This window comes from Balaenoptera musculus, chromosome 17, assembly GCF_009873245.2.
Source record: "Balaenoptera musculus isolate JJ_BM4_2016_0621 chromosome 17, mBalMus1.pri.v3, whole genome shotgun sequence".
Lineage (NCBI taxonomy): Eukaryota > Metazoa > Chordata > Mammalia > Artiodactyla > Balaenopteridae > Balaenoptera > Balaenoptera musculus.
In genome coordinates this window covers 67992282-68013197 of record NC_045801.1, presented here as the reverse complement: position 1 = coordinate 68013197, position 20916 = coordinate 67992282, and the positions used below count along the sequence as shown (strand labels likewise).

Below are 20916 nucleotides of genomic sequence, written 5' to 3'. Positions count from 1 at the left end.
AAACTGAGCCCTGGCAACCTCAACTATCTTTGGTTGGGCTTTCCTCCACTCTCTAGGCCTTACTGGGGGAAAAAAAAAAAAAAAAAAAGCAGCCTTCAAAAGCTGCTGAATCAATCAATGCATGTCCACTTCACCTGCCTGTAACCACTTTTCATTTGCGCCTCACGCTGCCTGCCGGAGCAGTTACAGTTCTAGCGTCTGTGTCAGACTTCCAGGCCACATACGTCACCAGCCACGCAGGTGCGCAGGCAGTTCCAAACCCCGCAGCCGGCTCACCAAGTTACCGGGTCTACACTTGCACCTCCCAGAATCACAGAACCTAAGATACACGTGAGGTGAAGGTTGCACCGCTGGCTGCCACAGCTGGATTACCACTGGGAACTAACTGTTCCAGTCCAACCTGAAGCCACAACACGGTCCTCGTCTTTACTTCCTTCTCTATGGATTGTTTTTTCAAGCTTGAAATTCTTCTAAATTTCCTAAGAATTTTTATTGCAAGCAACAACAGAGAAATCACTAAATCATAAAAGGATAGAAATGTCCAGAAGTACAATGTTACAGTACAAAGCCTCAAAAGGTAAATGGTGGGACTTCCCCAGTGGCACAGTGGTTAAGAATCCGCCTGCCAATGCAGGGGGCACGGGTTCGATCCCTGGTGCGGGAATATCCCACATGCCCTGGAGCAACTAAGCCCGTGTGCCACAACTACTGAGGCTGTGCTCTAGAGCCCGCACGCCACAACTACTGAAGCCTGTGTGGTCTGAGGCCCGCGTACCGCAACTACTGAGCCTGCGTGCTGCAATTACTGAAGCCCGTGCCCCTAGAGCCCGTGTTCCGCACCAAGAGAAGCCACTGCAAATGAGAAGCCCGCACACGGCAACAAAGAGTAGCCTCCGCTTGCCACAACTAGAGAAAGCCCGGGCGCAGCAACGAAGACCCAATGCAGCCAAAAATAATAAAATTATTTAAAAAAAAAAAGGTAAATGGTAAATATTCTTAGATCTCAGGTTTATTCCTTCTTGTTCTCTTTAAGTCATGCCTCTAGATTTCTTGGTTGGAAGTGAGGTAGGGAGGATGGATAAAGAATAATCCAGAAACAATTAATATACCAGCCACTGTACTAAGTCCACTTATATATATTTTTATTTAATCCTGACAACTCTGTAAGTAGATATTACCATTAGTTTGCAAAACAGGAACCCGAAGCTCAGAGAATTAAAGTAACTTGCACACAGTAAGTAAAGAAGAAATATGGAAGAATTCAAACCCAGAAGTACGGTATTCAAAGTGAAAGACAGTCTAAACTTGGCTTCTTCCCTGGTGGAACTCTTTCTATTTATGACTAAAAATGTATCGTCTTTGGTTCTTCTGTACCCGTTTTTGCTAATACCTTCCTTTTTTTCTACTGGGTTAAATCTGGAAGCTCCTGGCTATACCGAGTTCATGGGGAACCACGGGAAAGTTTCCACACTGGCGTAAGAGTTTGGTTGTGTCTGCACAGTGCCTCTAAAAAATATGAATATGAATGCTTTCTCCAGTTGCCCCAACTATTTATCATCTTAAGCCTTCACCCATATATGTTATCTGCTTAGTCTTAAAAGCTGGTAATTTTTTAATATATATATATTTTCAGATTAGTTTCCATTACAGGTTATTACAAATATTAAATATAGTTCCTTGCACTATGCAGTAAATCCCTGTTGCTTATCTATTTTATGTACAGTAGTTTGTATCTGTTAATCCCATATTCCTAATTTATCCCTTCCCCCCTCCCTATTCCCTTTGGTAAACATAAATTTGTTTTCTATGTCTGTGAGTCTGTTTCTGTTTTGCATACAGATTCATTTGTAGTATCTTTTAGATTCCACATGTGACACCATATAATATGTCTTTCTCTGACTTACTTCACTAAATATAATATTCTCAGTCCATTCATGATGCTGCAAATGGCAATATTTCATTCTTTTTTAGGTAAAAGCTGGTAATTTTAAACTGCACCTTTCTCCCACCCCCAACTGTGAGATTATGACTAACGGTCACTTAATATTGGAAACTAGACTGGGCAAAAAAGACTTACAATGTCACCTTGCTTTCCCCTCACATAAGGTTAGTCAAAGGGCATTTTATCCTATCCCTCTAATTCTGTTTTATTGCTACAATAAAGTTACGTATATTGAGCAAGTTAAAAATAAATTTTGATACTTCATAAAAATAATTCAAAAAATTCTCACCTAGCCCTAGACCCACAAATTCATCAGGAGCCTGATCTTTTGTTCCAGTAAGAGATCCTTCTCTGCCTCGCACTGTTCCAGAAATGTACCGAGGTTTCACTCCAGTTCCTATAAGTTGTGCAAGCTCCAACTGACTGATGCACTTCAGAATCTTAATTACAAAAAGGAAAAAAATTTAAATTCCATGTTACAAATGTTCGCAAAAATATTTAAATGTACGCAGTCACGATTTAAACATAGGCTACATTATAAATCATTATAAAAAGCTAAATGCACTTACCCTGAATGTACTAAATTAATTTTCTCCCCAAACACTTAAGCATGTCAGTGATATACTGTTTAGCATGAGCTCATTTTATAAACCATATTGCAAAGCTGAAAATAAAGGAAGTGCTTATACCTCATGCCATGAATTTCCTAGATAATTTCCATCTGTATGAGCCACTGTGATAAGTGTTTTAATTGTGTCAATGTTCTTCTGTTTCATTTCGGTAATCCCAGAACTCACTGTAAGTAAGGTAAATCTTGCTAGCGCCTGGACATATGCATCTCTTTCCAGCTATGAAAAAGAGAAAAAGCAAACTTACATGGTTGTAAACACAACAGGGTAATCCCTAGATCCCTACTGACAAACTGTTTACTTGTTTAGTAAGTTTTTAACTAAGTCATGAATTACATATAATACCTCAAACTGTAGTTTTTTTAATTTTAAGATGAACGAAGCAGAAAAGGATGAATTTCTAAAACTGAAAGGCAATGGAGGTGTCAAATCAAGAAAGATTTTAGTGACAATAATTCATATATATAGTAAAAAAAACATTCATTGAACATTTATGGTTCAAATGACTGTGTGAACTAGCAGAAACCTGATTTATAAATTTGCTTTTTTTCTCTACAGCTAGACTGTGCTTTTTAAGCTATAACATTCATAATTAAATGTGAAATGGGTTTTTAAAAAGAAAGCAGGCAAGCACTGGTTAAAATTTATTATCAGACAAAGCATATAAATTACTAGAAGGGACTGTCTTCATAAAAATTATGTTCTAGATACATGGGTCTCTTAAAGATAACTTGTTCTTAGGATAGGTAAAGTTATAAAGTAATATATATATAAATATATAAAATGTGAAAAACATATGATTCAATAAATAAAAGCATGCAACACAGATAAGATATTCAAATTGCAATATAGGAATTCAAACTCTTGGAAACTTTGTACATAGCTAATATTCTACAGAGAAAAAAACTGCAAACCAAAGTTATTATAACGAATTTTAGACACATCAATAAAGACCTACCCTGTTCCGTCACAGCTTCTTGGAAATGTAAACATTAAGACTCATTTAAATTCCATTATAAACTTGAAATTCATTTTTAATAATTTCAACACAAGAAATAATTTAAACTGTAGTAATGACAAAAGTAATTTATGTTTTCCAGACTGGCTACAAAGGCAAAATTCTTTGTTACCTGAATGCTGAAAATGCATGCAATTCTGATTGCACATCTTATACCTTCCAGGCAAAGAGAGGCTACTTCAGTATCATCACAGTCTTGTAGACCCACACTGAATGCAGCCAGAAAAGGGGTCCAAGCCAACTAGAAAAATTAAAAATTTGAAATACATCACAAACATCAAGTGATAATTAAACTTTATGATAATACTACATTAACATTTCTCAGATTTCAGGCAATTTGAGGAAGTTCTGAAAAAAAAGCAATGAGTTTCTTGGAAAGCTTGGAAAGTTACTTGGAAAGCTTTCTTAGACAAAGGAGAAACTATACAATGCCTCTTGGGCTTAAATAAGTGGGAGAGCAAAATTGTAAATTTGGGAGAGGACATTAGGCATATTTTAAGCACAGCATCTATAAATTATTCACATTAATGAAAAATGGGAATAGTCAATACTCATAAATTATATTAATTTTACCCCTGACTTCAGAACTCCTCTCCCTCTGTAAGCTGTTTCTCTTGCAATATTTCATGGACTAATTTTATTTCCAAGAAAATCCTTTTAACCATTTTCCACTTGTAACAGTTACATTACTCTCTTTTCTTTAAGCCTGCTCTGTGGACAACATTTAGTCTTATTTTTTTTTTTGGTAGTCAAATATTTTACTTTGAAACATGAGTGATATCTCTGGTTCCTAGTTGGACAATATTTTAAAATACAGTTCAATAAAATACATCTTGATCACAGACTATGAAAGCCAACAAACACTAAATTTTAACAGAACTGAATACCTTGTGAAACTGTAATGTAAAATAAACAAAAAAAGAGAGCTACCTTTGACTACTGAAAATCCTCATATCAAAACATATGTGTATATATTGGTGTGTGTATGTGTGTGTATAACTTTGAAATGTCTGATACAAGAGTATTCGCTGCTTTTAATAGGTCAAAATGAAGCAAAACTATATATCCGTATAGCCATACAGATGAAAAATGTTTATACCAGTGTGGCACAGAAATGATAACTGGAATTTTTTAAAGATGTAAAAAAATTTTAGTACTATTAAGAAAAACAGAATCACCCAAAGCTTTGCTTATAACGTCAGAAAGTTTAGAAGCACAAGTGTAATTCCTAAACAGAGGAACATAAGCCACAGTACCTAACTTCCAGTCCTAGCCTTGTTGTTTATTTAACCTCTTTTATTCTGAACCTCATGTCCTCCCCTTTGATACCTGGCCTGCCACTATAGAGAGACGCTGTGGGAAGCACAGGAAGTGCAGTACTTTTAAAATACAAAGCACCACATTAAAGTAATAAATTACACATCCTATTATAAGTGAAGAAACAGCACATCTATTTGGAAACCTGTGTAATATTTTATACAAGGAGAAGTATAAGGTTCTTAAGCCTGTGACAAAAGGTTCAACCCCACTGCAAATTAAAGACAATGACTTGTCTTATCAAATTATACCTAAATAACATCCAGAGGACAGTGAAACCGTCCCCTCAAATGTATAAATCTCTACAGAATACAATCTGGCAATATGTAAAAAGGTTCTTAATAAGGTGTTCATCCCTTAATATTATACCACATTCTAGGAATCTCTCATTTATTCCCTTTACTCAGCCAATGCGTATTTACTAAGCACTAACTACAAGCCAGGAATTGTGCTAGACATTGGGAAAAGTCAACAGAACAGATGTAGTCCCTTGCCTCATGGAGCTTAAAGTCTAGTAAAGAGATAGACATTCAGTTTTAAAATAAATAAATGTATAAATACATATTGTTATAAATACAATGAAGGAAGAGTATAGCATGTTATGAAAAGGGACCTAATTTAGTTTAGAGGGGCCAGGGCAGAACTCTCTGAGAAAGTAACATTTAAAGTAGAAACTACTCAGGCAAAGAAGGAAAAAGCATCCTAGACAAAGGACACAGCTTGTATGAATGCTCTGAAGAGAAAATAATTTAGGACAGTCTAGAAATGGAAAGAATACCAGTGTGACTGCAGCACAGTAAGAGACAAGAACCCTAGTGATGCGGTTGAAGGCAGGTGGAGCTAGACCACACATGGTCTACAGACCCTTGGGATGTGTTAGGTTTCCTCATAGTTGCAAAGTCAGTGAATGGCTTTAAGGAAGAAGGTGACAGTTCATTTTGTATTTTAAACATTCTGGCCTCTGTAAGTGGGTAAGAGAAGCACAAAAGTAGACATAAGGACACCAGTCAGGAGGATGTTACAGCGACAAGAGTGAGAAATGAAGGTAACTGGAGATGGTAATGACAGTAGAAATGGCAGTCAGAGGAAAGGTTCTTAATTCTAGCTTAGAGGATTAGTTTAAATAAAGGATAACTAATCCAGAGAATAGATCATAAAAGCTATTTATGAAGAATTTTTAATGATATGGGGAAATACTTATGTGAGAAACAGCAAGATACAAAATTCTATACATAGTAGGATCACAACTGTTTAAGATAAATAGTATGTAAACATATTAACAGAAATTTTTTCTGAGTGGTACAATTATGGCTGGATCCTTATTCTTTTTGTTTTTTCATCCTCCACCTCCCGTCTACCAAAAACATTTGAAAAGAAAAACAAAATAAAGGTATAAGATTATTCAAAACAAAACAAAACAAAAATCTGCTTTGCAATTTATTTCATAATAAAGAGAAAGTATATGTCACATTTTGACAGCATTTTCTGCATTACGCCAAAGGAAGGCCGGTTCTACTCCACTGTTCCTTCTAACGTTACCTCCCTAGCACCCCCACTCGCATCCTGTAACTCTCCATCAACTTTTAGGAAGATCGCTATCACATAGACCTTGAAGTAGGGGTAGAACTGTAAAATTTTAGAGCTGAAATCTTGTAGTCATCTTTTACTACCCATACACGTATGTAGTTATGAATGAGAACTCGAATTATAATCTTCAACCTCCACAGACCATGTAACCACACTGTGTCACAAACAGAAATGTACTTAACCCATTTTTCCTTCTCAAACTTGACTAGACTCCCCTCCACTTCCCTACAATTCTTATGATGCACTGCTTACTCCTTCCGGAATTTGAAGAAAGGATAGAAAAAAAAAGAATAGGAAAATGAAGAATGAATGGGAAATCAAATTTTAAAGAAGCAGTAAGAATCATTCTTACTAGATCTATAAACATAAGAAAGCTCCCTTTTGGTCCTGACTCTACTTTCTGGGCCCCAGGAATACTCAGAACCCTCAGCTTAGTTCCTGGGCCAGAGCACTGAAAGAGAGTAGGAGGCTCAAGGTCACTTTGAGATTTCAGGTAACTCCAAAGCTCTAAATAGAACTCAGAGGAAGCCAGGCCAAGGCTTAATTCTCCAAAAATCTTTCTGTTCTTAAGATCACACGCCTATTAATTGCTAATCATGCATACCTTTCCTCATTCTCTTCAAGAAAAATTTTATATTTGCGATCTCCTATATAATATGACTTTCACTTCTGGGTGTATACTAATGGGCTATATCACTGTATTTCCTTAACTTAAGAATATGCTGAATAGGACTTCCCTGGTGGCGCAGTGGTTAAGAATCCACCTGCCAATGCAGGGGACACGGGTTTGAGCCCTGATCCGGGAATATCCCACAAGCCACAGAGCAACTAAGCCCATGCGCCACAACTACTGAGCCTGTGCTCTAGAACCCGTGAGCCACAACTACTGAGCCCACGTGCTGCACCTACTGAAGCCCGTGCGCCTAAAGCCCATGCTCCGCAACAAGAGAAGCCACTGCAATGAGAAGCCTGTACACCACAACAAAGAGTAGCCCCCCCTCGCTGCAACTAGAGAAAACCTGCGCACAGCAATGAGGGCCCAACGCAGCCAAAAAATAAAATAAATAAATAAATAATTAAAAAAAAAAAGAATATGCTGAACAGCAGTATATATAAATACATATACTGCAAGCAAAAGTTATTAGTAACTCTTACCTTAAACATAGGTCTCACGTGCTCCAAATGCGTCGCACTCGTGAAAGGTGCCTGCACGTGGCTCACGGCCTCCATGAGCGCTTTAGCTGTCTTGGCCATCTGCTCCATCTCTAAGTTATACAGAAGTCGTCTTTGTTTTTCGCTGGCTACATCTGAAACAACAAACACTATCAGCATTTAAAAGACAAAGCCTTTAAGAATGCTATTTTGATGTTTTAGTATAGAATAATAAGCGCTACCAGTTAATACTAATTCAAAATAGTCCTAAGAAGCCAGACACAAAAGGTCACATAATGTATGATTCCATTTAGATGAAATATCCAGAGTAGGTAAATCCAGAGAAGCAGAAAGCAGACTGGTGACAGCCAGGGGCTGAGGAAAGGTAGGGAACATGGAAAAACTGCTTAATGGATATGTGGTTTTATTTTGGGGTGATGAAATGTTTTGGAACTATATAGAGGTGGCAGTTACACAACACTGTGAATGTACTAAATACTACTAATTGTTCACTTCAAAATGGTTAATTTTATGTTATATGAATTTCAAAAATGAAAGAAAAAAATATCCTGAACTAGGAGGCAGGGATACATGGAAAATCTATGAAAAGGGAAGAGAGGAGGTACAAATCTGTCACAATGAAAGTACTAGGGAGACAGCCCAAACATGGGCTAGAAGAGAAGAGAGGTAAAAGGCAACGGTATCCTCACATGACACAGGCTTGAATGATCTCCTGAGCTGACAAGAAAACAGTGGCCCTAACACTTGGGATGATTTTAGAATTTCAGCACACCACCACCTCCTTCCCATACCCCACTGCTCAGTGATTTCCTACCACCATATAGAGAAGAGGCCAGAGAACGAGGGATATGAAGATGTTACTATACGGGTGTGGGGAAGAAAGTGAAATCAGATAATTGGCACCTACTTAGGTGTGAAAATGAAGTCTTGATCAATATACTTAATTTCTTAAGTAGAAGCAAGTAAACTACCAAGTAAACTGCTGATTGGTGCTGGACTGCAGTAAGAACCAAGGATGCCGAGTTCAAGATCTGGCTTTGCCACTCTTTGGGTTTTAGGTCTGGAGAATTAATGAAAGTTTTTACATTGCACTCAGCTCATAGATTCTATGATTCTAAGTTTCCTAACCTCTCTGTACTTGTTTCCTCTTCTATAAAATGAGGGAGAACTTACTAAAATTCCTTAGAATCATTCCCTATATTCCCTAAATATAAGGCCATTTATACTCCACCATTCCTTCTAACATTATCTCCATAGCCTCTGACTCTCATCTGATAACTCTTCATCAACTTCTAGAAATACACATATCACACAGGCCTTTTTGATTCTCTCCTGTTGATAGAACTTTGGTACTGCAATCTGTTCTTTTAGATGAAGCTTGAGATTCCACTTCGGAGCGGAAGTTGCTCAGAAAGGCAGGAGTTCTCTTTCCATATTACATTACTGAGCCACTACCCTCGCCTCATTCCTGCAGTCGGATTTCGGCTCTGATTTAATCTCCGCCATCTGTACGCACAGAGCGTTGAGAATGGAACCAGGCCCCCCGCTGGCTCCTGATGCTGGTCAGACCCGGGAATGCCACAGCGCTGTAACTTGTGGTGCATCTGAAGGAGTGAGTTCCAACCCCCACGAGCTCCCCCATGACCCTAACCTTCCCCATCTCCTTGAATCACCCCTACTTCCAGCTTCTGTTTATGTGTAATGATAGGTGAACCAATGGAAATAAGTTGCTTGCAGATGACAAGGAGGCAGTAAGAAAGAATGAGAGCTGAAGTCTGACTACTGGGGTTGCCTAACCAATCTCTCTGATCTCCAAATATGTGCTGAGATTAACTGCTAAATGGACAAGTGTGTATTAAATGCACACTAATCCATGCATATTATGTAGCACTTTCCATTTATCATCGGTCAGTGCTATCTTTCTTCAGGATACAGGAAAAAACACAATCAGATCAGCAAACTGTGTATTATAATACTTTTCAGTAGAATAATACTTGATCTACTCTAAGTAAAACACTTTTCAAGAACCCATATTTTTCCTCCGAAACAATCAGGATTCAGTTGATTTGGACACTTACTTTGTTTACTTGATTTTGTAGGGATTGTTAGTTCTTTTGTCTCTTTCATTGATATCTTTTTTCCAGCTATTTCATTATAGATGGCTGATAGATACTCTTCAGGAAGATCTTTACTGTCATTGATACCTCTATTCATCTTAATGTACTGTTCCTTTGTCATTTTATTTTTAACCTAGAAATGAAAAACCATTATAATTCCTAAAAATTCACAGAAAAATACTCATATAAGAGAATTTATAAATACTTTGAGGAGTAGAAAGTGGAAAATACTCAACAAAGCAGACATTAAAATGAAAAAAGGAAGTCACAGAAAATAAGGATAATGTAGGAAAGACCCATCCTGGCAATACACTAATTCACTTTGCTCTGAGGAGCACGTGAGTAATTTGTAATAAGAAAACAGGGAGACTGAATAATGAAATTCTTTGTTTTTGCCCAAGGTTTAAGAGCTCTAGTCAGAGTCTTTAAAAAAGGACCATGACAATTATTAGACACTTATGTTATCAAAAAGATTCAAATCTTAGTTCAGAAGAACATAAATGTGTTTGCTAATGATTTAAAAACGGATTTTATGTAACAGTGGATGCAAGAATAACAAGAGCTGAAATTTATTTAAAATCAGATAGCAATCTCACTGACTCATCATGGCAACTGAATATTAGGTGATCTGGGCAAAGTATCCTTGGAACATTTTGTCTTGTTTAAGAGTATGCTGAGCAGGAACATCTTACTGCACACCCTGATAAGTCTTTGGAGTACAAATCTGTAGTACGTAATATGGTAGCCCTGTCGCCAAACTTGGGAACTAGCACAGACAAAGTGTTTATGCTTTTATATCCCTGAAAACCCAGATGGATAAAACCTATAAGTCATATGATGTCTCTGAAGATACATTTACTTAATTAAATATATTCCTACCACTTTCCATGAAGAATTTAAGGCACCTCTAAAGATAAGGGTCCTGTAAATTTACAAGAAGGTACATAGAATAACAATCAAGTAAGTCATCAGAAGTTCGCAAAAATAACTATAGAGAAACCAGAATGTCCAGAGGATATAACTGGGATACAAACATTTATTTAGTTCTGACTACACTGCAAACAGATCTTTCCAGTATGTCAGAAAGGGTGAGAGGAGCACTTTTCCTACAAAAAAGTAAAAATATTACCATAAAAGTTTCCAAATGTAATTTATTATTACTCAAGGGAAAAAAGCTCTAACAGACTAAAACTTTGAAAACTTATCTTGAGTCATGGCACTTAAAAAACATTAAAAGAAAGCCATTTCACCTGAAGTTCTAATGAATACTAAAAAAGCAATGACCCAGGGATACCAACATAAAAGACCACACAAGTGCTGCCAATAAGAGGCTAAAAGAAGATTAACATCACTGGAAATTTTGAACATGGTATAATGTCTTAGCATCATGCCAATGAGAGACAAAGACAAGCCCTGGAAGAAAATCTGAAGTAGCAGCAAAGTATATTTGTGGATCTGGGCTGGGAGGTAGGGGTAGGAGCTCCAAGCACGTTGGAGAAGAGACTACATTAATTGCAGATACACAAAATAAAAATACACTGCTCAAACAGAAGACTTCTGCCACAGTGGGATTCTGGAAGTAGTGTAAAACATAATCCTACTTTTCTTCTCCTGCGTATCTTTTATGGAACATTTTACTCTTGACTTTTACTCTCATGTGCTTAAATTAAGCTGTGCCTAATTAAGTTTTAGTGCTTAAATCACTTAAAGCCAATTGTTACTACTGATGAAGATTAATAAACAAAAAAACTAAACATGCTCTAAATGTATTTCAAAAATTAAAAAAAATTGTCTCACACTATATATAAATGGTAGTTAACTATAAATATTCTAGGTGAAAAAGGAACACAAATGACTTGTTAAATTAACCTATATTTTAACTCTGAAAACAACTAGGAATGAGGAGAATTAGTTTTAAGGAATCCCTTTAAAGTTACCCGTGTTCTTTAAAAATGACATCATTTGTTATAGTTCATATAGCCCTGCATCATAAATCATATAAGGTCCTAATTATGGGTTCAATTTTCTAACAGTCCACTTAACTTCACAGGAACTCACAAGCTGCTTAAAACTTTATAATTTTTGAACTCATAAGCTGTTTTAAACCTTATAGTTTTTCCAGTACATCTCAGATTAGTAATAAGTATATAGTGTATTTCTCATCATAAGAGTAATACATATCATTAGAAGCCTATCCGTAAGAAGTACTAAGAAATTCTTGCAAATGGGTTTATTCATAAAGATAATTTTCCTCAAGTTTTTGGAAACTAAGCATAAAATATCTAAAACTTTAAAAATAATGTTTTTGTTATTGAATATCAGAAATCAAGTGACAGTTCCTTAATATTTAAAGTAAAGGAATTACAATTTAATGAAGCAAATGAAATTTAAACACTTCCTGGATGTCTGGTATTTTAAAATTATGGTTAATTTTTAGGTGTAATGGTACTGTGGTTATGTTTAAATACAGCATTTCTCTTTCAGATATATATACTGAAATAAATACAGATGAAATGATATGATACATGAGATTTGCTCCAAAATGACCTGGGGGAGAAAAGGGATAGAACAAGACTGGCCATAAGGTGGGAACTGTGGAAGCTGGGTGATAAGCACACGAAGGACCCACTATACTAAATGCTCTGTTATTTAAGTTTGAAATGTTAAAACAAACAAACAAACAAAAGATGGTTTATATGATGTTTTTCCATGTTGTAATAAACACAGGCAGAAGAGCTATAAGCACATTCTTAGATTAAAATTTACCTGAAGTTTTATACAGCTGTCAATCATGAGAAAGACAAATACAGATTTTACGGATATCTAAAAGTCTAATTAGAATTACTACCAGAAACTGCATTTGTAAAATGTACACTACACCAAATTAAATACCCCAATTTGGTGACTGGTTTAACTAAATTAAGATTAAAATTTCAACTATTACTTACTGAATTCAAAACAATTTATTTAATTTGTACTATTTATTGTAAAACTGGCTTGGAAGAAGACATACCTGTGGGCTGTGAAGATCTGTGGTGAGCATGATAATTGAATAAGCCAGAACATACGCAGTATCTGCACTAGCAAAAAGGGTTTGTCTGCAAAAATAAATGTTTCGTGTTATGAACTTTTACTGTTTACAGTTAGCATTTAAATAACTCACCTCAAACCCCATATCACTTTTAGTTTTCTCTTTCAGGATTTATGTTCTATCTCACACTATAATTTTTTATGGAACTGTCTCATCACTTCCAGATCGTATATAATATAATAATAACTTATAATATATAATAACTTATAATATATAAGTTCCCTGGGGCAGGGGATTATGAATCACCCGATGCTCCCCAGAAGCGGGTCTTGGATATAGTCAGCAACCAATAAGTACTTGAATATGAATCCTGCTTACCCTTGGTTGCATTCTAGGTATCTCGCAGCAAACTTTTCCATCAATCGATCAATTTTCTGAGCTTCCCCTGGAAGACGGAATCCTTCCAGAAACATACGAAGGGCTGAAACAAAATCCTTTCCTGAAAAGTCATGTTGGTCCACATATGCATACATGACTTCTTTGTTAAATTTATCATTATCTCCCAGGAATTCACCCACTTGAGTCTAAAGAACAAAAGATAGAAATTGATATCCTAATAGACTGTTACATTTCCTACACAGCCAATTTTTTAAAAAGCAGAAAAAGTCCATAAGATCCACAGGTTTTAACCACAGGGTTAATTAACTATTTCAAACGTGAAGTTAAAAGTTAAACATACTAAATGTATTTAAAAAAAAAAAAAATCAAGATATTCTTTTGAGTATAGAGAATAAAAAAGCAAAATTAAGAATAGCTAGCTTATTTTTACATACTTAGGAGGGCATCTTAAAGGGGCAATAATATGTATTATTATTAACTTAAAAAAGAATTTTATAGAAAAAGTTAGAATGAAATAACATGGTGTTCTTACAGAGTCTAATCTTTCCTCCTGATGTAAGAATTGGGCAATATCTTCAGGTGTAGTGCCAAGCATCCCTTGTTCTTGGAGGTACTGTATTCCTCTCTTTGGTTTCTTAGTAAATCTAGATGATGTTAAAGTTAAAAGGAACATTAGAAATAGAAAACCATTTGTATTCTCTGAAAAGATCTAAAACTACAGTGAATTAACTTTGTAGCACTTAGAAAACAGAAGTTTACTTAAAATAATCAATGCATTATTATTGTACAAAATGTACAAAAAATAATATACTATGCAAAGTTTTCTTTGAAAAGGATCTCAAATGGAAGGTGACCTTTATCACTGATATGGATCATTTCACAGATTATGTGAGATAATGCCATGTAGTAGATGAACTTTGAGTAAGGATATGGATACTAAATCTCTCATACTTTTAATATATATATTCTCCTTAGTGCTCAAGTAATCTTGGCTCATTCTCCTTATATCCATTGATTAATTCTAAGTTTCCTGCTTTTAAAATACAGAACTTGAATTCTGGTGACTGTTTTAACCACAACCTGATGGCATCATTTCCTTTATAAAAAAAAAAGTATTTATATACCCAGTGTTTTCAAAATAAAGTCCACACTGATTGGACTGACACACAAAACCTTTCTCAACATGGCTCATTTCTTGAACATATTTAAAACAGAAACGGACTCATAGACTTAGAGAATGAACTTATGGTTACCCTGGGGGGGGAAGGGTGGAGGGAAGGGATAGTTAGGGAGTTTGGGATTGACATGTACACACTGCTATATTTAAAAAGGATACCCAACAAGGACCTACTGTATAGCACAGGGAACTCTGCTCAGTGTTATGTGGCAGCCTGGATGGGAGGGGAGTTTGGGGGAGAATGGATACATGTATATGCATGTCTGAGTCGCTCTGCTGTGCACCTGAAACTATCACAACATTGTTAATTGGTTATACTCCACTATAAAGTAAAAAGTTTAAATAAAAAAAATATAGTTCATTTCTCTCTCATTTACTTCTACATATCCCTTTCCCGTTCTCTAAACATAAAGGATTTGCAGCGTCTATTTCCTCTATGTGCCCTTTCCCTGCTTCACTCACTGGGGAATTCTCCTCCATGCTTGAAGATCCAATTCAAATGTCACCTCTTTCTTTCCAAATCATTTACTTTCTACTTTTATTGTTCCAATAATTAGTTTGGTACCTCATCACCATCACCTGGGTATTGCAAGAGTTCTTAACTGGTCTCCCTGTCTCTTGTTTTGCTCACATTACAATCCATCCTTCAGGCTGCTGGCAAAGTCATCTTTCCAAAACAGAACCTAATGCTGCTGTTCCTCTGCTTAAAATCCTTCAACAGTATGCCAATGCCAAGAACAAGACAAAACCTCCTTTACACAGAGAATGAGGCCCCTGTAATCTGGATCCAACTCGATGCTCTCATCTCACCTCCTACTTCTACCCGTCTCCCCCGCCCCTGCCACGCTGAATAGTAATAGTCCTCAAATGTTCTCCCTTTCCTCTGTGCTGCTGCACATGCCATTCTCTTTGAAATGTCCTTCCCTGCTCTGTCCTCCTCATGATTCTCCTGTCAAGTCCTAATTAAACCGCTGCCACGTACATAAATTAAAGTCAAGCATTTTTCCCTGAGATAAACACAATCTCTGCTCTCTAGAAGCTCTCACTCTAATGGAAGAAAAATTTAAAAATTATAACAGTAAAATTATTTTAAATTTTTTATAAATTAAAAAAATATATAATAGTAAAGATGCAACCAATAATGCATCCACAAAGTGAGAAGACAGCACAGCAGAGGAAATGTCTAATTAACAGAGATGATCATGATCTATTTCCTGGGAAGGTGACTGTGGAACTGAGCTTTTAAGAATGATTACATCTTCTATAAACAGTCAGAAAAAACATCCCGGACAGAGAGGAAGAGGTCATACTAATACACGAGGGCATAAAGCAGCATCATATTATAATAAGTAGCTCTGCATTGTTGGAAAAATGAGGTGAAATAAAGAAACGGCAGATGATCTAGCTTAGAGTCCAGCAGATTTAAATCATGACGGGTATTATATGCTATTACAAGAAGCTGTGGCTTTATCCTCTAAGAGGAAGAGAGGGGAGAAACAGAAGCAGACTTTCATTCAAGAAAGATTACTCCAGCTAAGTGTAAGAAAAGACTAGAGAATAAATAAGACCAACGAAAGGCAAGCCAATTAAAAGAGTATACTAGTCAAGGCACCAAATGGTGACAGTTTGACTTGAGCGAACAACTGGGAGACAAAGAGAATAAACTGCAGAGATATTCAGGAAGTAGGATCAGCTGGATTTAGTGACAAATTAGATCTAATGAGGAAATCTAAGGTAATTCCCGGGATTCTGGCTCATAAACTTAGTAGCGTGCTGGGGTTACTAGCCTGAATGGGAAATACAGAAACAATAGGGTTTTCTGTTTGTCTTTTGTTTTGGGTTGTACTGGGGAGTTGATTATGGAGACTGATAAATTTGGTTGTGGACATGCTGAGTGTGAGAAGCTATGCAATGTCCAGGGGAGATGTCCAACAGGCAATTACAGATGAGTCTGGAGTTCACTGGAGTTTTTATGTTAAAAATAACACTTGGGAACTGTGAGATGTTACCATATAGTAGCTGAAGTCATGAGAAAGAACATGATCATCTAGAAACTACAAAGAAAAGGGCCGAGGGACAGACCCCGGAAATGTTGAGATGTATGCCCAGGATGAAGAGCCCATAACAAGACTGAGATGGCATGGTCAGAGGTAGGAGAAAAGGACAGAGTGGTGTCATGAAAGGGACAGTCGCGGAAGGGTATCCTGGGAGCACAGCATTCTCATCAAAGTGTGAAGCAGAAAGCCAGCCGCGTGGCACTGCAGGAACTGGAGTGGCACTCCAGAGGAACAGTGGAGGCAGGGGGACGTCTGCCCTGGGGCCCTGGGAGGACTCCCTCTCACTCCTAAGTACTTCGAATTGAGCGGTCCTACCTCGGCAGCACTCTGTACAACACTCCATTATGGACTTCACACAGTACTATTAAAAAATATATTTTGAAGGAGATTAACCAAGATGGCGGAGTAGAAGGACGTGCTCTCACTCCCTCTTGCGAGAGCACCAGAATCACAACTGGCTGCTGGACAATCATTGACAGGAAGACCCTGGACTTCACCAAGGAGGATACCCCACGTCCAAGGACAGAGGAGAAGCCACAGTGAGACGGTAGGAGGGGCGCAATCAGAGTAAAATCAAATCCCATAACTGCTAGGTGGGTGGCTCACAGACTGGCGAACACTTATACCACAGAAGTCCACCCACTGGAGTGAAGGTTCTGAGCCCCACGTCAGGCTTCCCAACCTTGGGGTCCGGCTACGGGAGGAGGAATTCCTAGAGAATCAGACTTTGAAGCCTAGTGGGAATTGATTGCAGGACTTTGACAGGACTGGGGGAAACAGAGACCCCACTCTTGGAGGGCACACACAAAGTAATGTGTGCATCGGGACCCAGGGGAAGGAGCAGTGACCCTGGGGGAGACTGAACCTGACCTACCTGCTGGTGTTGGGGGGTCCCCTGCAGAGGTGAGTGGTGGCTCTGTTTCACCGTGGGGATAAGGACACTGGCAGCAGAGGTTCTGGGAAGTTCTCCTTGGCGTGAGCCCTCCCAGAGTCTGCCATTAACCCCACCAAAGAGCACGGGTAGGCTCCAGTGTTGGGTTGCCTCAGGCAAAACAACCAACAGGGAGGGAACCCAGCCCCACCCATCAACAGTCAAGTGGATTAAGGTTTTACTGAGCTCTGACGCCACAGCAACAGGGAGGGAACCCAGCCCCACCCATCAACAGTCAAGTGAATTAAGGTTTTACTGAGCTCTGACCGCCACAGCAACAGTCAGCTCTACCCACCACCAGAGCCTCCCATCAAGCCTCTTAGATAGCCTCAACCACCAGAGGGCAGACAACAGAAGCAAGAAAAACTACAATCCTGCAGCCTGTGGACCAAAAACCACAGTTACAGAAAGATAGAGAAGATGAAAAGGCAGAGGGCTATGTACCAGATGAAGGAACAAGAAAAAACCCCAGAAAAACAACTAAATGAAGTGGAGATAGGCAACCTTCCAGAAAAAGAATTCAGAATAATGATAGTGAAGATGATCCAGGACCTCGGAATAAGAATGGAGGCAAAGATTGAGAAGATGCAAGAAATGATTAACAAAGACCTAGAAGAATTAAAGAACAAACAAACAGAGATGACCAATACAATAACTGAAATGAAAACTACACTAGAAGGAATCAATAGCAGAATAACTGAGGCAGAAGAACGGATAAGTGACCTGGAAGACAGAATGGTGGAATTCACTGCTGCGGAACAGACTAAAGAAAAAAGAATGAAAAGAAATGAAGACAGCCTAAGAGACCTCTGGGACAACATTAAACGCAACAACATTCGCATTATAGGGGTCCCAGAAGGAGAAGAGAGAGAGAAAGGACCAGAGAAAATATTTGAAGAGATTATAGTCGAAAACTTCCCTAACATGGGAAAGGAAATAGCCACCCAAGTCCAGGAAGCGCAGAGAGTCCCATACAGAATAAACCCAAGGAGAAACACGCCGAGACACATAGTAATCAAAGTGGCAAAAATTAAAGACAAAGAAAAATTATTGAAAGCAGCAAGGGAAAAACGACAAATAACATACAAGGGAACTCCCATAAGGTTAACAGCTGATTTCTCAGCAGAAACTCTGCAAGCCAGAAGGGAGTGGCATGATATACTTAAAGTGATGAAAGGGAAGAACCTACAACCAAGATTACTCTACCAGGCAAGGATCTCATTTAGATTTGATGGAGAAATCAAAAGCTTTACAGACAAGCAAAAGCTAAGAGAATTCAGTACCACCAAACCAGCTCTACAACAAATGCTAAAGGAACTTCTCTAAGTGGGAAACACAAGAGAAGAAAAGGACCTACAAAAACAAACCCAAAACAATTAAGAAAATGGTCATAGGAACATACATATCGATAATTACCTTAAACGTGAATGGATTAAATGCCCCAACCAAAAGACATAGACTGGCTGAATGGATACAAAAACAAGACCCATATATATGCTGTCTACAAGAGACCCACTTTAGACCTAGGGACACATACAGACTGAAAGTGAGGGGATGGAAAAAGATATTCCATGCAAATGGAAATCAAAAGAAAGCTGGAGTAGCTATACTCATATCAGATACAATAGACTTGAAAATAAAGAATGTTACAAGAGACAAGGAAGGACACTACATAATGATCCAGGGATCAATCCAAGAAGAAGATATAACAATTATAAATATATATGCACCCAACATACGAGCACCTCAATACATAAGGCAACTGCTAACAGCTATAAAAGAGGAAATCGACAGTAACACAATAATAGTGGGGGACTTTAACACTTCACTTACACCAATGGACAGATCATCCAAAATGAAAATAAATAAGGAAACAGAAGCTTTAAATGACACAATAGACCAGATAGATTTAATTGATATATATAGGACATTCCATCCAAAAACAGCAGATTACACGTTCTTCTCAAGTGCGCACGGAACATTCTCCAGGATAGATCACATCTTGGGTCACAAATCAAGCCTCAGTAAATTTAAGAAAATTGAAATCATATCAAGCATCTTTTCTGACCACAACGCTATGAGATTAGAAATGAATTACAGGGAAAAAAACGTAAAAAACACAAACACATGGAGGCTAAACAATACATTACTAAAAAACCAAGAGATCACTGAAGAAATCAAACAGGAAATAAAAAAATACCTAGAGACAAATGACAATGAAAACACGACGACCCAAAACCTATGGGATGCAGCAAAAGCGGTTCTAAGAGGGAAGTTTATAGCTATACAAGCCTACCTAAAGAAACAAGAAAAAGCTCAAGTAAACAATCTAACCTTACACCTAAAGAAACTAGAGAAAGAAGAACAAACAAAACCCAAAGTTAGCAGAAGGAAAGAAATCATAAAGATCAGAGCAGAAATAAATGAAATAGAAACAAAGAAAACAATAGCAAAGATCAATAAAACTAAAAGTTGGTTCTTTGAGAAGATAAACAAAATTGATAAGCCATTAGCCAGACTCATCAAGAAAAAGAGGGAGAGGACTCAAATCAATAAAATCAGAAATGAAAAAGGAGAAGTTACAACAGACACCGCAGAAATACAAAGCATCCTAAGAGACTACTACAAGCAACTTTATGCCAATAAAATGGACAACCTGGAAGAAATGGACAAATTCTTAGAAAGGTATAACCTTCCAAGACTGAATCAGGAAGAAACAGAAAATATGAACAGACCAATCACAAGTAATGAAATTGAAACTGTGATTAAAAATCTTCCAACAAACAAAAGTCCAGGACCAGATGGCTTCACAGGTGAATTCTATCAAACATTTAGAGAAGAGCTAACACCCATCCTTCTCAAACTCTTCCAAAAAATTGCAGAGGAAGGAACACTCCCAAACTCATTCTATGAGGCCACCATCACCCTGATACCAAAACCAGACAAAGACACTACAAAAAAAGAAAATTACAGACCAATATCACTGATGAATATAGATGCAAAAATCCTCAACAAAATACTAGCAAACAGAATCCAACAACACATTAAAAGGATCATACACCACGATCAAGTGGGATTTATCCCAGGGATGCAAGGATTCTTCAATATACGCAAATCAATCAATGTGATACACCATATTAACAAATTGAAGAATAAAAACCATATGATCATCTCAATAGATGCAGAAAAAGCTTTTGACAAAATTCAACACCCATTTCTGATAAAAACTCTCCAGAAAGTCGGCATAGAGGGAACCTACCTCAACATAATAAAGGCCATATATGACAAACCCACAGCAAACATCATTCTCAATGGTGAAAAACTGAAAGCATTTCCTCTAAGATCAGGAACGAGATAAGGATGTCCACTCTCACCACTATTATTCAACATAGTTCTGGAAGTCCTAGCCACGGCAATCAGAGAAGAAAAAGAAATAAAAGGAGTACAAATTGGAAAAGAAGAAGTAAAACTGTCACTGTTTGCGGATGACATGATACTATACATAGAGAATCCTAAAACTGCCACCAGAAAACTGCTA

At 37.5% G+C, this 20916-nt stretch overlaps 1 protein-coding gene across 3 annotated transcripts in view; it reads right to left on the bottom strand.

Moving 5' to 3' along the window:
* The window catches only part of ARFGEF1 (ADP ribosylation factor guanine nucleotide exchange factor 1), a 151433-nt gene that overhangs the window by 33062 nt on the left and 97455 nt on the right, over positions 1-20916 (bottom strand). For all 3 annotated transcript variants that reach the window (XM_036830408.1, XM_036830409.1, XM_036830407.1), the window contains exons 15-22: positions 13746-13857; positions 13193-13398; positions 12797-12881; positions 9745-9916; positions 7649-7800; positions 3702-3830; positions 2632-2790; positions 2232-2382 (exon numbers count right to left, since the gene is read on the bottom strand). In XM_036830408.1, coding sequence (XP_036686303.1) covers positions 2232-2382; positions 2632-2790; positions 3702-3830; positions 7649-7800; positions 9745-9916; positions 12797-12881; positions 13193-13398; positions 13746-13857 — 1166 coding nt within the window. The remainder of the gene's footprint in view (positions 1-2231; positions 2383-2631; positions 2791-3701; positions 3831-7648; positions 7801-9744; positions 9917-12796; positions 12882-13192; positions 13399-13745; positions 13858-20916) is intronic.